A 15025-nucleotide genomic window follows, 5' to 3' on the forward strand; every position below is an offset into this window, starting at 1 on the left:
TATTATGGTCATTGTGGGGGGGGGGGGGGGGGGAGGGTGTAGTGTTCTACATCCCTATACTGTAGAATGCATTATGGTCAGGACATATATTACAGGCTGCATCTGACCTGAAATGTTCCCATATAGGGCTGTCACTGACAGAAACTTTCCCATAGCTACCTCCAAGTTCACAAGCTGCAAGATTGGGTATTTAAAGTAGGGGGAGCCACAGGGCTGCACAGCTGTATTAAAGGAGGGGAGCTCAGGGGCAAGTTACTCTGGGCCCGTGTATCCTTTAATCAGTTGATTTTGCTGGGGCAGTCCTGATTTTTATAATTACTGCCCCCCCCCTCCTTGGGCTGCATTGTCTTGTGGGGAGGAGAGTCCCTCATCTGCTGTGCACATAAGGGAGGAGACCACCCAGCAGCATAAAGATCTGCAGTTCTGTACTAGTAGTCTTCAGAATTTGTTCACATTTAAGTCACCAAAATTACTCACTGACCACATGGGTGAGTAGAAGTCATGTCATATACCTGAGCTGGGAGTGGGTTTGGGAAGTATGCCAGAATCCATTAGCCAGCCCCCAGGCTAGTAGGACCTGGGGTGGGAATTTTGCAGAAGGCTAGGTACTGCTGTCAGACCCACAGTTCTGGGCAGTAGAAATCCCCCACTGTGTGGATTGATGTGCCAAGACTTTTTTTATGTAGTTTGACACCTTGGTTCAGGGGTAGAGCTACTAACAGTGCACCTGCTAGGTGGTCTGGAGGATGTAGAGCTTTTCAAAATGTTAGTGAGTAATGACTACACAAGTGGAGCCAGTTTCACTTAGGACTGTGAGGAGACTTGGAACACATGCACTGTTGGTAGCTCTTAAGGGCCAGGTTTGGCTACCCTGCCTTAGTAACTTTAAAACACATGTTCCCCAGGCACCAGCCGACAGACCTTGTGAGCCCATTCAGAGTCATTAAAGACAACGACCATTAGAAAACACAATTAAGTTTTATTTAATTTACAAATAAGCGGACAGTGAGAAAGACTGCGCCAACAGTAAGAGCGGCAATTACTGCGAGTCCAAGCCCCAGGGCCCAACTCCACGTAGACCGAGAGCGCCCTCCTGCTAGGGAAAAAGAGTGGAGAATTAGTCACCTGAACACTGCTGCCTCTGCTGGAGATAAGACAGTATTACACTTACCAACATGCAAGTTGACTACTCCATTGTTTTGGGCAACCACATGCATAGGACCTGCAGACACCACCTCAGATAACACGGGAACAGTTCTTTGATCTGTAGGAGAGCAGATTGTAAGCCTGGTGCACCAGTTTATAAGCCCAGCCCATAGAGCATCATGAACCGCACTCACCCATCTCTTGCTTGGTTTGGTTGCATGCTTGGCAGCATCTTTCCAATTCTAATCCAGAGTCACAAAGCAAGACCTTACAGTGTATGTACAGCTGGGAAGGAGAGAATGTTAGGGCTTCCCAACACCTTTCACCTCCCCCCCCCCCCCCCCCCCATTCCAGCATTACATGTGCACCCTGCCCTTACCTGACCATCCAGGGCTCTTACAGGAGTCACCAGGAAGCGAGGAGACAAGCCCAGCAAGGTCTGGACTTCAGTGGAAAAGGTCCCTGCTGCAGCAGCAAGTCTACAGACAGGCAAGAAATACCATCAGTAACATTACAAGAGCTATAGCCAGGAAAGTGGAGTCTAGTTTCAAATGTGATCATTTATAGACCAATTCACTTCAGCGATAGGTTCTAAATCACTTAGATCAACCAGGTCCTCAAGTCCATTTTTCAGGCGCTTCCCTTGTTAGGGAGGTGGCCAACAAGTTAAAGAAAGCAACCCCCCACCTCAGTGATATGGTCCTCCAATACCAGCAGTTACAGCAACTCTACCACTGTATGCACCAGTCAAGTATTACCATAAAGTATGGGTTGGAGATTTAAGTTAAGACTTGTTGCCAAGGAGCTCTACCAGTACACTCCTTTGGGACTGCACATGTTCTAGACATTACATGTTATGTCAAGACCACCAACCATGTCCACTCTTTAATCACCCCCTCCCAAAAAAACCTATGATGATACCATCCACACAAGACCCCTGCCAGATTTGTAGTGAGTCATGTACAGCTACAATGCAGGCTCAGTCATGTGACTCTCCACCTACCCATCCACAATCAGGTCCCAACGAGAGATACTCTCCTGGCCATTGTAGGTTGTAGCCCAGCAGTCCTGCAGCTTGAACATGTACGCCGGGCTCTGCACATCTGCCTGGAAGTGTAGGTCACCCGCTGGTTGGACAGAAACCGGGTAGTCACCAGGCTGGTAAAATGAGGCGAATGTATCATCTGGAAGAAATAGGCAACTGGTCAGATCAATGAAGGAGAGATGCATGGGATATACTCAGTCTTTGATCTGGTATTTTCACGGATCAGTTGGCTAGTTTCCCAGTGCTTTTGATCAATGGTTGTCACCACCATCTTCAGATAAAGATGAACTATGACAGGTGGACACTTATTAATTCCCACAAGAACGCACCCGCAACTGCAGAAGGTTTGGATCACAGGCTTACAGCACAGCTCGGAAGCTATTAACTGCACATTACTCATGCAGCAAATCCAATGCAAGGTCCATGAGCATAATCCCAGTGCCATCTGAGCAAGGAAGCCATTTAAGTGTTCTGCTCTTACCTTTAGCTACTCTTAGCTCTGCAAGTGTGGTCCTGGCTCTTCTCTGCAAGACTGAAAATAAATAAATGTAAGCCAGTTTCAAGTATTCATAGAACACAACTGTACAGTACTCCCATATGGGTGGTAGTCTAACATGCAATATTGTTTTAGAAAACACATTGCCAAGTATGTCCTATTTCAATAGTCACCTTTTATTGGCGTTTCCGAGAGTCCGTAGGATGCAGGTGCAGTCTTGTACACAATTCCAATCCAGTGGGTGTCCCGTATCGGGTATCTGCAACGCATAGTCAGCCTAGAACAAGGTAAGGAGGTGTTCATGAGCCAGTGCTTTACCCATGTGTCAGGAAAGGGGAGAGGGGCAGGGGAGGGGGGTAGGGGGGAGTGAAGCATCACCTGTATGTGGAATCACGGGAAATTATTGGTTGTCCTGGCAGCAGCACCTGACGATCAAATGTCACCTCATTCTCATACACCAGGTAATCACTGTCAAACTGGGGAGATAGAACAGATAGCGTTTGCTACTGGCACCCATGAGCCTATAATGGTGGCACTCTAGACCTACCCAAGTCAGTTTACCAGCAACGACTAAGCAAAGCCATAGAGGCAGCTTGCCCACACCAAACTTAATGAAGCCAGTGTAAAATAAACCTAGCCTCTACATCAAGTGTTGCCCAGATGTGCACCAGGATTGGTCACAATTAGCACCTATGCTATAGACCCAATGCATTTGCAAGCCTGGGGTCATGTTGTGGCTAACTATTAGCAGAGTCCCACCACCACTGATGCCCAGTGAGAGGTTACAGAGCTGTAGGCAGTAGCATGACAGAACCCAAGCATTCACCTGGCGGGTGGTCCCACACTGGTAGGCTGCAAACTTGAAGAGGGCTCTAGTCTCTGTAGCCTCCTGTGGGGTGCAGGCAGGGTCCTTCAAGTGGGCTTTACGGGCATCAAAGCTAGGTTTCGTAACCGAACTGTCAACAATGACGATCATAGATCCATTTAAGAGACAGACTGCGAGAGAGAAAAAAACATAACGTAATGATCAGCAGGGGTTGAATTTGGGTGCATTGGCATTGTGTCTGCTATGGAGAGCAACTCACCTGGAGACACTGGAGGGAAGGTGCAGTGGACAGAGAAGGAGCTCCTTACTTCAAGAGTCTTGTTGTCTCGCAAGCTGAGGTCTAACCTCACTACAAACGAGTCAAGTGTGGCAACCTGGGAAAACAGATCATAGTGCTCTGGGTTATCTCACCAGTGTCTGGGACAGCAGCCTACCCTTCCCCCTCAAGCATACATGCCACTAGAAACAAACTTGGCTGGTTCAACACAAATGGTGATGTACAGTTTTATCTGTACATAATGAGCAGATTTAACATTCAGATAAAGTGTCACTCCTTATGGGTCTATTCTTAGCTCACAGACAAGAGTATCCTAGTAACACATTAGCCCTTTTATTTAAGAGTTAGAGAATAGCATTATCTGCTCATGATTACCTCATAGACAAGGCCAACAGCCCTGTTGGGCACCTCCAGGTAGAAGGATTTGGCAGAGTCCCTCACAGTAATGTTCTGAGATGCCACCAGAGAGTCACTTAGAGGAAGGTTCCTGATATATGGAATCCAGTAGAGGTCCATATTACCACGCATCATGTTAATAATTAAACTGTTCCTGCTGCAGTCACCCGTGAAAGAGGGGGGCACTGATGGGAGACAGGAACAAGTCAGGGAGAGACCAAATGCCCACAAAGCCCCACACAGACAGGTCCATTACCTACCGACATCTTCCAGCACATGTTCTACCACATTGGAGTATGAGAATTCCTTGTTCTTTGTTACAAGAAACATGATGTATGTCACATGGAGAATGTATTTTCTCAGGTTGCCACCAAGATACTTTAGGAAGGGATAGAGACAATTAAATAAAATTCAGACATAATAGTGCAATAAATCAATCAAGGAAGTATTTCTAGAAGCAGAATTTACTGACCAGTATGTACGAGTGTAGCTGCATGACAGCCATAAAGGGACACGAGTACTAGTCCCTATGACCATCAAGGAATAATCATCCCACATGGCTTGGGATTAGTAGTTTGCGCCAGTGGTTCCCAAACTTGTTCCTAAAGGAGTCTTAACTGTCAAGGCTTTGATATCCATGATTAAGCACAGGTGACTTAATTAGCACTTCGATCAGATTCTACACCATTTGTGCAGGAACAGATCTCTCCAAAACCTGGGCTGTTCGGTAAACACTGGTTTGTGCCATAATGAAGCTGTGCCTAGCAACTTGTCCCAAGATTAGGTGTAATGTTTAGTGATTAAGAAACATCACTTTCAAATGTAACCAACAAAGGCAAACTACCCTCATTAAAATAAAGGTCTTGCTCGATTTTCTATAACATGACCTAAATACCTGGGGGTTTTGCCTGCACACCAACCCAGTTATAGACTTGTGTAAAAAGGGGTTACAGAAAACCCTAGCCTCAGTCTCCTGGTTCTGAGCCAGGATAAAGGTGAGGTTTATGTGTAAGAGGGGTACAATGGTGGGCACCTATCCTGGTGGCCTACATTCTTTATGAGAGGCCTTGACCAAGGTCTGAACATGTGAAATGGAGACGGTAGTGAGTGCAACACAGAAGCTGTGGGTTTCAGCCACTTCTATATGCTTCATGACAGTCACCTATGTTCCAACTAGGGTGTTTGCAGAGAGGCACAAGCCTGCATAGGGCAAAGTCTCCAATTTAGGGTGCATTTACAATATATGCCTGCACTAAAATCTGTGGTCTTACCTGCTGCTCTACAACGGGGTCGGAGAAGGGCACAGTCAAGTAAAACACATTGGTGTTGTTGGGATTGGTCACACGTGTAGTACTCATCTGTCTGGGTCCCAAATCGCTGAGGGCCAACAGCACTTGGTAGATGACAAAAGACTTTAGGTCCACACTCTGATAGAAGTTCCCCAGGGACACATTGAAATAACGGTTCTCTTTGATGGTGTCTAAAGGGACAGAAGAATGTTCAGATTCTTACAGGATGACTTGGCAACAAGTCCATCATCTACTCATTTCTAAGAATAGGACCTTCTCCCCTCCCAAATCAGTAACACTCTTCCCTCAGTCTACACTCCTGTGCCAAAGAGTTAGGACTCACGGTCCAGAAAGGTGAGAGGTATCTTCTTCACTGGGGCAGCAATTTGCTTGTAGGCGGTGTGGGTCGTGGAATCATCCTTTTCAACTCCCAGCCATTGCCGCTGTAGCAGGAGGTGTATATTGTAGGTAGTCATGTAGGAGCCATTGACAATATCGCTCTGAGAAACCAAGAGAGAACTTTAGAAACTGAGTTGTTTTTTTTTTATGTCACGCTCATACTATAGCTTCTGTTTAGCACATGGGAAGTGGTGTGGGCTTAGATCCTTAAACACTGTATACAGGTGTTCTGAGTATAGACTCATCCAACTTGAATCTTACCCAACCTCATAGCAGATGTTTATCAAAAGTTGTTCTGCAAGTACAGGTTGTCAAGCAACATCTGGCACTATCACCAGTATTAACTATTTGGTATGCTGAACAGCCAGCATCTACACAGACAAACAAGAACTACAGAGTAAGTGGTACAGCAAGCACAGAATTCACCTAAACATACTGCATCAAGAGGATTTGATAGACCCCCTTGCATGTTGGAAGACTGTTGGTACCAGGACATTGTTTATGACCATTTGCCAATGCACCTGCTTAGGGTAACCATACAGCAAAGTATTCTGCCGAATTGTATCTGCACTGACCTCCATATAACCGCCAGGAGCACCATATGGCACAGTCACTTCCACCGTGGTTGAGTCACTGCGCAAGATGTACGTATTCTCCTCAACTTCAGTATCATTTAAGAGACTTGTATTAACCCCCATGGCGAACTGGCTGTTTGTGATGTTCTCATTGATCAGAGGGCTGAGGATGGCAGGGGACAGCCAGGAGAGTGCCTTCTCTGTAAACACTGGAGGGTCTGCCGGAGAGAGTACAACCCTGACTTGTGGAAGAATTGGCAAGTGGAGAAGTTGCCCACAGCAGCCCCATTTTGGAAGAGTGACTGGTAGATGGCGATGGGTTTCCGTGGGCAACTTCTCCACTTTAGAAGTTTGATGCATTGCCCCACTTGTTTGTACATATGCCATCCCCATGATTTGTAGAGAGCCATTAATTACAAGCATGATATGGCTGAACACTTACCATTGGGGCAGGCAATGGTGGTGTCCACGAAGAGACGGCGTAGAGTTTGCCTATACAACATACTACTTGAAATCAAATCGAGGTGAAAGTTTCCAAGCTGTAAAGACCATAAGATTGTTTTAAAGGTTTGCACACATGGCAGAGACCACCCGCCCCGACTTCGCAACTGTCCCATTAACGGCCAACTCACCGCAAAGATTTGAGTCTCAGAGGTATTATAGGGAGCTCTTAACACCACCCTGGTCAGAGTCTCTTTGACACCATAACCTTTGTTGATGGCTTCAATTGGAGTAAAGGCTTTGTTAGACAGCCACACTTGCCAGTTCTGGGAGATGCTCTCCTGAATGGGGGAGAAAAAAAAAATAAATAAAAAAAAATGATAAAGGCTCTGAAAATGAACCCATGGGAGTAAAGCCTGCAGACAAGGGTCCCTTCCAGTCACTAAGCCTTTAGCAGATTGTGAATTATTTTTAGATTAGGGGGAACATACATGTTCTACAGAACACTTGACCATGAAGTTCATCAGGTAGTGGTAAAGCTGGCATCCCCTGTATTTAGAGAAAGAAACTTCCCTCCTCCCTTCACCTAAACCCCCCCCCAGATTTACAGAAACATATGAACCTGAGCGTTCATGTGGGTATAACAGTGCAGTATTAAGTGCTGGAAATTTGGTGAGCTTTGATCAGGGTTGTGTGGAAAAGGCAGACAGGGGAGGCAGTGCCTCACCCACCATACACTTTAATCCAGAGTTTTGACCAATTCAAATTTGAAGATATTTATAGTCTCTACACTTTTATATATTTTTTTTTTATTGTAAAAACTGAAGAGTATGCCAAAGTATAACAGGAAAGGCCCTGCCTCACCTGACCGCACTTCACTGGCCTCTAGAACTACACTAGTGGGGCAACTGACTGCAACATGCCACATTCAATGGCCAGTTTGTGACACCAGCCTGCTTTCCACCCCTCTAATGAAACAGTCCTGGGGCAGTGTTACATCCCACAAACACTGCGAGTTGATCGGTGTTAATCATAGTTAACTGAAGTCCTCTCCCATGACGGCCAATGCTCAGACTGGAACATAGTTATGCTCTTTACTGGCCAATGGGTCTATAATTGGTTGGCTGGATCATGACTTTCTGGACACATTTTATGGTTCCCTCCATTGTGCAGTTCATCACTTACCACAGAAGTATAGATGGTCTTCAGGAGGTCAGATGAAATCATTCTCTTGACAGACACCTAGTATGAACCACAATGCTGTTTAGGCAACTCCCTTCTAGACATTAGATCCAAGCATCCAGTCAGTCTACAAGGGCATAATGGACCACCACCCTCCAAGCATGCAATAAGATTAAGAGGCCCTGAAGCAAAGCCAGACTGAACATTTTGTTAGGAGGGGGGGGGGGATTATGGAGATAAACATTCAACTTAACCTTGGCCAATTAGAGTGCATGGAAGATAAACTTGCAAGACAGAATTTATCAGTCATTAGGATAGAAGTGTAGACATGTGTAAAGCTTGGTAATATTTCAGGCCTCAGACGGCTACCCTTGTGAAGACCCAGTGTTAGTCTTTTCACACTAGCCCAAGCTGTAGGACTGACGTTGTTAGATTCCCCACCATGGTGGCCCAGGAGAGGTCAGTCACTCCAGGCACAAGGGTGCCAGTTTCTCACATCTGCTGCTGGAGCTCCTGAACCCATATACACCAACAGCCATTGTGATGGGTATCTCACAGAATGTGTTTGCATCGAGTCAAGTTGTCTAGATACTCCATACCACCACATGACATCCAACCGAGAGGTTGTTCTGAACTCACCTCCATGTAGTTTTCCTCACATATGATCTCCCTCTCATCCCAGGGGTCACTAGGACTAATACTGCAGGACATGGACACCGGATAGACAACAATCGTACCAGCAGCATTAACCTTGAACTGCATTGTGATAGCATAAGTCTTGTCCTCCTGCGGAGATCATTCTGATGTTAACCACAGAAAAAGGGAGGGGGGGGGGGGTGTGTGTGGAGGAAGATAAAAAAGTAGCAGAGGGATACATACAGTGTTCTTAATCCAGCAGCCAAGAAAAGATATCCTGATTTCCACATTGTCATATACATCATTGGTGATTGTGTAGCCACACTGGGCTGCCCTTCCTTCAGTCATTCTATCCATTTTGCCAGTGTCAGCTGTGATAGATGAAGTTAGATGCATCAAATTTAGGCACCTTTTAAGACATTTGTTTGTTTTTTTTGGTTCCTAGTATCTGGATGCCATCTACTTACTCAACACATCCAGCTCCCATGGACTTGACCCAAAGAAATCTTGGTCCACCCAGAGCCAGAAGATGCGCTCCAGACAGGCAGTCTTCAGCACGCCTGCAGAAAATAATGGTGGTCAGTCTCCCGTGATGCTAGAGTAGAGACCAACCCAAGGGTCCTCCTGAGCGCTTTAAGACTGTCACTAATGTAATCCTTTGACCTCTTCCTTAACCCAGTAATTAGTTACCAGGAGGGTCCTCTAGAGGGAGCCATCCCAAGTGAGCCACTCCAGCACACAAAAATAAAATACACACTAAGGGGTTTATGCATCAAGCAGTGAGAAGTGTGGATAGGAGTACCAGTGTAGAAGTTGCCCATAGCAACAAGTCAGCTCCTATATATTTTATAGACTACTTGATAAATACTACTTCACGGTCAAATGGAATGGTTGCTATGGGCAACTTCCCCATGCTTGATACATAAACCTATGTTACACAAGCTGACCCACATGGTAGACAACATCCACCATGTAGGAACATTTGTCACCTTCTACTCCAGGAAGTAGAGTACCAGACTGATCATGGCTTTACTCTGACAAGAAGTCCCTACAGGTTATAAGAGACCCCCATACTGCCAGCAGTCCAAAGTCTGGTTTTAAATCCAGTTTGTGGTGAGGGAGGAAATCTGAGTTACTATTGAGCAATGGCCCAATCAGATTCTAGTTTGGTGGTAAAACCAGTAGGGCAGCAGAAGTTAAAGTTACCCTTGACCCAACAAAACTTAGCTAGTGAGAATACCCTCACATCACCACATGTAATAGCTGTTACTGTACTGAGTCAATAGAAATGGACTTCAAAGACCAGGCCCACCCCATGAGAACGGCAGTGAAGTCTGCCCATAGTGTCAGTTCTCATTGGCACCATTTCTATATGCCAAGGGCACCACAAGTACAAATACCTCCACAGCAACCCCTAAGCTGAGCTCTTGGAAAGGGGGGGGGGGGGTGTAAGCCCACCTGAAGTAACAGTTTAACCTGAGGTAGCCAGAGAGAAGTCACATTGACTTCTTGCACCTCACCCACAGCTTGTGTGCTATTAATGAACAGTTCTTATGGCTTCAATGTCACCGATTAGGTCTGGAAGCAGTGGTCTTCTGCTCAAGTTGGTTCACTCCCAAGTAGTGTGGCCTGTCCTAGTCAAGCTGCTCTGTTAAGGGTCTATTTACTAAGGCTTAGTAAAATGGATCCCCTAGACCAAAGATGGGGGCTCCCCAGGCCCAGGGGCCATATAAGGCCCATGGAATCATTTGGTCTGGCCCTTGGTGCTTTTTTTCTGCTAGCCTCATCTGGCTAGCAGGGTTCCTAGAATGGCACTCTGCACACAAAATCTATGCAGCAGTGCCACCTGGAGCATCCTTAGGACACTTCAGAGTCATAGCTCCCTGGAGCATCCTCAGGATGCTCCAGGCTTTGCTGTAATCAACAATTACAGCCCTGCCCCCATGTGGGGACACACACACACAAAGTTCCCCCACCCCTGCCCTAGACCAAAGAGAATTAGCTCTGCACTCTGACAGGCACCTCTAGTACAGATATTGTAGGTCAAATAGCTGAAACTTCGGGCAGCCCACTGTAATATCACTAACCCAAACCTCTAGATACTGGGGAGGGGGCCAGACAAGACATGCTCCCTATACATTCACCATATTTAGCTCAGTTATACCATAACATACATTAGTCCTATATAGTAGTGGGCTAACAAGTATTTAGGCAGGTATAGTACACAGTCAAAAGAGAGTTAGGAGAGACTTACCAGTGGGGAAAGAGGCCGCTTGTACAAGGTACGGGCCCACCGCACACAGGAGCATAGCTCTGAAGTCAGGAGAGAAGATCTAGATTTTAGTACAATTAGACCCAGACTGAACGGGGCAAGAGCCCCAGGTCCCACAACCTAACCATTCTCCCAGCACCAGTTATATGTCAAATAACAATTTAACTCACAAAACAATCCCCCCCCCCCCACCCTTAAAACATTAGGGCTGATAGAAGTAGAGTGCAATTAAGAATCAATATTTAACTAACCCCAACAACTAGTTGATGTCACCCCTTAGTGTCTGTTACACTTTGCCCAACTACCCACATTAAAGAACCTGGGCATGGACACAAGGTGGCATTACTCAGATTACAGATTAGGCAGCTATAACAGCAGGAAAGGCATGCTAGCACTTGTAGTACCACAACAGGTGGGGAGCCACAGGCTGCTTACTTGTGGTGCATAAAAGTTATAAAGATAAAAACAGAACATACTATTTAAAAAAAAAAACCCCTCCAAATTACTTACCCAGTGAGGAGCGTACACATGGTTCCAGTGCCCATTCAGGCAACAATGCTCCACTCAGACTAGCAGAAACACAGAGAGTGCAGACATACTCCACGTCTGCTAGGTCGCTTTATATAGCAGGGTCTACAGGCTCACCTGAGGCCAATTACCCACTAATTAGGGACAATTATACCTCCTCCCGCTCACTCATTTTCTCTATCTATCTATCTATCTATCTATCTATCTATCTATCTATCTATCTATCTATCTATCTATCCATTCCAAAAGATCCCTAAATTGGGAGAACATGTATATTTTTATCTATCGATGATTGCAGGATACAGCCACCATCGCTGGGGATCGCAGGTGCGGGGAAGCTCGCTACCGCACTATTATGAAGAAGCGCTGGCCGTCCTCCTATGCTATAGCAGATGCAGTACAGAGGAAAAATTAAAGCTTTTTTTTTTATTCAAATAGTTTTTTTTTAAGTTAAAATTATGTATAATTTTTATGTTTTAATGATTATTTTTATTTGGAAGGAATCTGTATCTGGAAACTCTAGACAGGGCTACACATTTGGCGCGTGCTGTGAAGGGTCCCCAGCTGGCCGGAAATGCGATAATCCACTGAAATGTTATTGTTTTATAAATAGCCCTGAAAAATCTGTTTTTATCGTTGTCATCTTGGAAATAGCACGTGGGCCTTTTCAGGGGCATTTGGTAATAGACCCCTTGGGATTGTAATCATCGGTAAGCGTAGGCAGATAATGGGTGTAATAAAGACTGCGGTAAATCAGACAATTTATTGATCCAAGTCAGTGACTAGAGCATTGGGACATGCTCCCACAGGAATGTAGTGAGTGACACCACACTATCCTGTACCTGCCAACACCGGGACTGGGGTGTGGCACAGTGGGACATGGCAGCACCCCTGCAATTTTAATACCGGCAGTGTAACACCTCCTAACCCCACGTTCCTCCTTTTCCCTATCACAGTACAGTCTTCCAAAATGGGGACTGTCCAGCTAAAAGCTGGGTGGCAGTCAGTATTGCTGTTGGCACCAGAAGCCTAAATCCAACATGGGCCCGATCTGTGTGGAGTTTGTATATTCTCCTCGTGACTGTGGAGGAGATGTATCAATCCTTAGAGAGGCATAGAGTGGAGAATTTGCTCATTGCAACAAGTCCGTTTCTAGCTATCATTTCTCTAGCACCATCTATAAAATGAGAGTAATGGTGCATACACACGATCAGATTTTTCCTTCAGATATGAACGATAACGATTTAAAAATCGTTCAGTCGTTCATATCTGAAGGAAAATCGTTCATATCTGACATGCCTGAACGATGGACGATCAACGATGCGCGTTCCCGTTTGTCAGATAACGATATCTGACATCTGATGGGTTTGCAGTCAGACTTGGACGATTCCATTCATTTTAATGCAGTCAAAAATTGTTCAATCGTTCAAATCGTTCAAAACTTTGGTCAAATCGTTCAAATCGTTCAAATCGTTTAGTCGTTCAGTCGTTCATCTGACAAATCTGACAAGTCTGACAAATCTGACCGTGTGTACGCTCCATAATGGTGCATACACACGATCAGATTTTTTCTTCAGATATGGACGATAACGATTTAAAAATCGTTCAGTCGTTCATATCTGAAGGAAAATCGTTCATATCTGACATGCCTGAACGATGGACGATCAACGATGCGCGTTCCCGTTTGTCAGATAACGATATCTGACATCTGATGGGTTTGCAGTCAGACTTGGACGATTCCATTCATTTTAATGCAGTCAAAAATCGTTCAATCGTTCAAATCGTTCAAATCGTTCAAAACTTTGGACAAATCGTTCAAATCGTTCAGATCGTTTAATCGTTCAATCGTTCATCTGACAAATCTGACAAGTCTGACAAATCTGACCGTGTGTACGCTCCATTATGGTGCATACACACGATCAGATTTTTTCTTCAGATATGGACGATAACGATTTAAAAATCGTTCAGTCGTTCATATCTGATGAAAAATCGTTCATATCTGACATGCCTGAACGATGGACGATCAACGATGCGCGTTCCCGTTTGTCAGATAACGATATCTGACATCTGATGGGTTTGCAGTCAGATTTGGACGATTCCATTCATTTTAATGCAGTTAAAAATCGTTCAATCGTTCAAATCGTTCAAATCGTTCAAAACTTTGGTCAAATCGTCCAAATCGTTCAAATCGTTTAATCGTTCAGTCGTTCATCTGACAAATCTGACAAGTCTGACAAATCTGACCGTGTGTACGCTCCATTAAGCTGCATACACACGTAATGGAGCGTACACACGGTCAGATTTGTCAGACTTGTCAGATTTGTCAGATGAACGACTGAACGATTAAACGATTTGAACGATTTGGACGATTTGACCAAAGTTTTGAACGATTTGAACGATTTGAACGATTGAACGATTTTTAACTGCATTAAAATGAATGGAATCGTCCAAGTCTGACTGCAAACCCATCAGATGTCAGATATCGTTATCTGACAAACGGGAACGCGCATCGTTGATCGTCCATCGTTCAGGCATGTCAGATATGAACGATTTTCCTTCAGATATGAACGACTGAACGATTTTTAAATCGTTATCGTCCATATCTGAAGAAAAAATCTGATCGTGTGTATGCACCATAAAGATTTTCTGTCCAACCATCCAACTAGTTGATTGGTTGGAATGAAAATCTGGTAACGTATGGGAGTAACTGATGATCAGCAATTTGCTCCTAAATACCAGAAAACAGATGAAAATGGTCGGTCAGACAAGTTTGTTAAATGTTTGATCTAAACAATTTGTTCAAACAAGTTTTTGTCCATTTTCCGGCGTTTGGGAGCAAATTGCTGATTGTCATTTGCTGTCATACCTTACCAGATTTTCATTCCAACCAATCAACTAGTTGGCTGGTTGGACAGATAATCTTTACGTGTGTACTGTAACCAGTAGCGGCTCCAGGCACGGGCAAGCCGGTCCGTCGCCCGGAGCACCACTGCATCCGGAGGGCGCAGGAAACGCCCACCAGGTAGAGGAAATATTTAAGCTCAGGAGGAGGGAAGGGGCGGCAACTCCATACAGCGCTGGGCGCAGCGCAGCCTAGCGCCGGCCCTGACCGTAACCCAACTTTAGAAACTCTGCCCCTCCCCCGTGTTGGTTTCTTTCTGGTTTTCTAGTTTCCCACCACACACCAAAGCCATACTGGTAGGTTAAGCATCTTAAAAAATGAACCCTCTGTTGCCTTTGTGTGTCTGTGTGGTATAGATTTAGATTGTCAGCTTCCCTGTGGCAGGAACTGATGTGAGTTATGAATACATACTCGCCTACTCCCCCCCGGTATGTAATTTTGGGGAAACTCCTGAATTTTGTGGCGCTCCCTTGCTCTCCTAGAAGTGTAGGCCAGTCTCCCCGATCACAACATACAGCGTAGCGCAGGGCTGCGATGGCGCCATCTGCACCTCACCCCTGGGGACCCACACTTTTCGGGATCCCCTGGATTTGTGCCCCCAGGCAGTCGGCTGAA

The 15025-nt window shown here is 45.4% G+C and overlaps 1 protein-coding gene across 2 annotated transcripts; it reads right to left on the bottom strand.

Annotated features, from left to right (window-relative positions):
• Positions 1-959: 959 nt before the first annotated feature.
• LOC148439523 (uncharacterized) lies at positions 960-11591 on the bottom strand. Of its 2 annotated transcripts, none has more exons than XM_088464635.1 (23): positions 11491-11591; positions 10963-11021; positions 9176-9268; positions 8952-9079; positions 8712-8858; positions 8076-8132; positions 7082-7231; positions 6892-6988; positions 6450-6667; positions 5819-5975; positions 5458-5666; positions 4447-4564; positions 4166-4371; positions 3773-3887; positions 3514-3683; positions 3066-3163; positions 2861-2964; positions 2673-2723; positions 2150-2330; positions 1526-1625; positions 1341-1431; positions 1172-1264; positions 960-1093 (listed from the first exon to the last, which is right to left on the bottom strand). In XM_088464635.1, the coding sequence occupies exons 1-23, from the start codon at positions 11523-11525 to the stop codon at positions 984-986; spliced, it is 2787 nt and encodes a 928-aa protein (XP_088320761.1). In that variant the 5' UTR covers positions 11526-11591; the 3' UTR covers positions 960-983. The 2 variants fall into 2 exon arrangements, with proteins under 2 accessions (XP_088320761.1, XP_088320760.1); XM_088464634.1 differs by having other exon boundaries at positions 960-1096.
• Between the last annotated feature and the right edge of the window lie 3434 nt (positions 11592-15025).

Source organism: Taudactylus pleione, unplaced genomic scaffold, assembly GCF_031769625.1.
Source record: "Taudactylus pleione unplaced genomic scaffold, aTauple2 ptg001724l, whole genome shotgun sequence".
Lineage (NCBI taxonomy): Eukaryota > Metazoa > Chordata > Amphibia > Anura > Myobatrachidae > Taudactylus > Taudactylus pleione.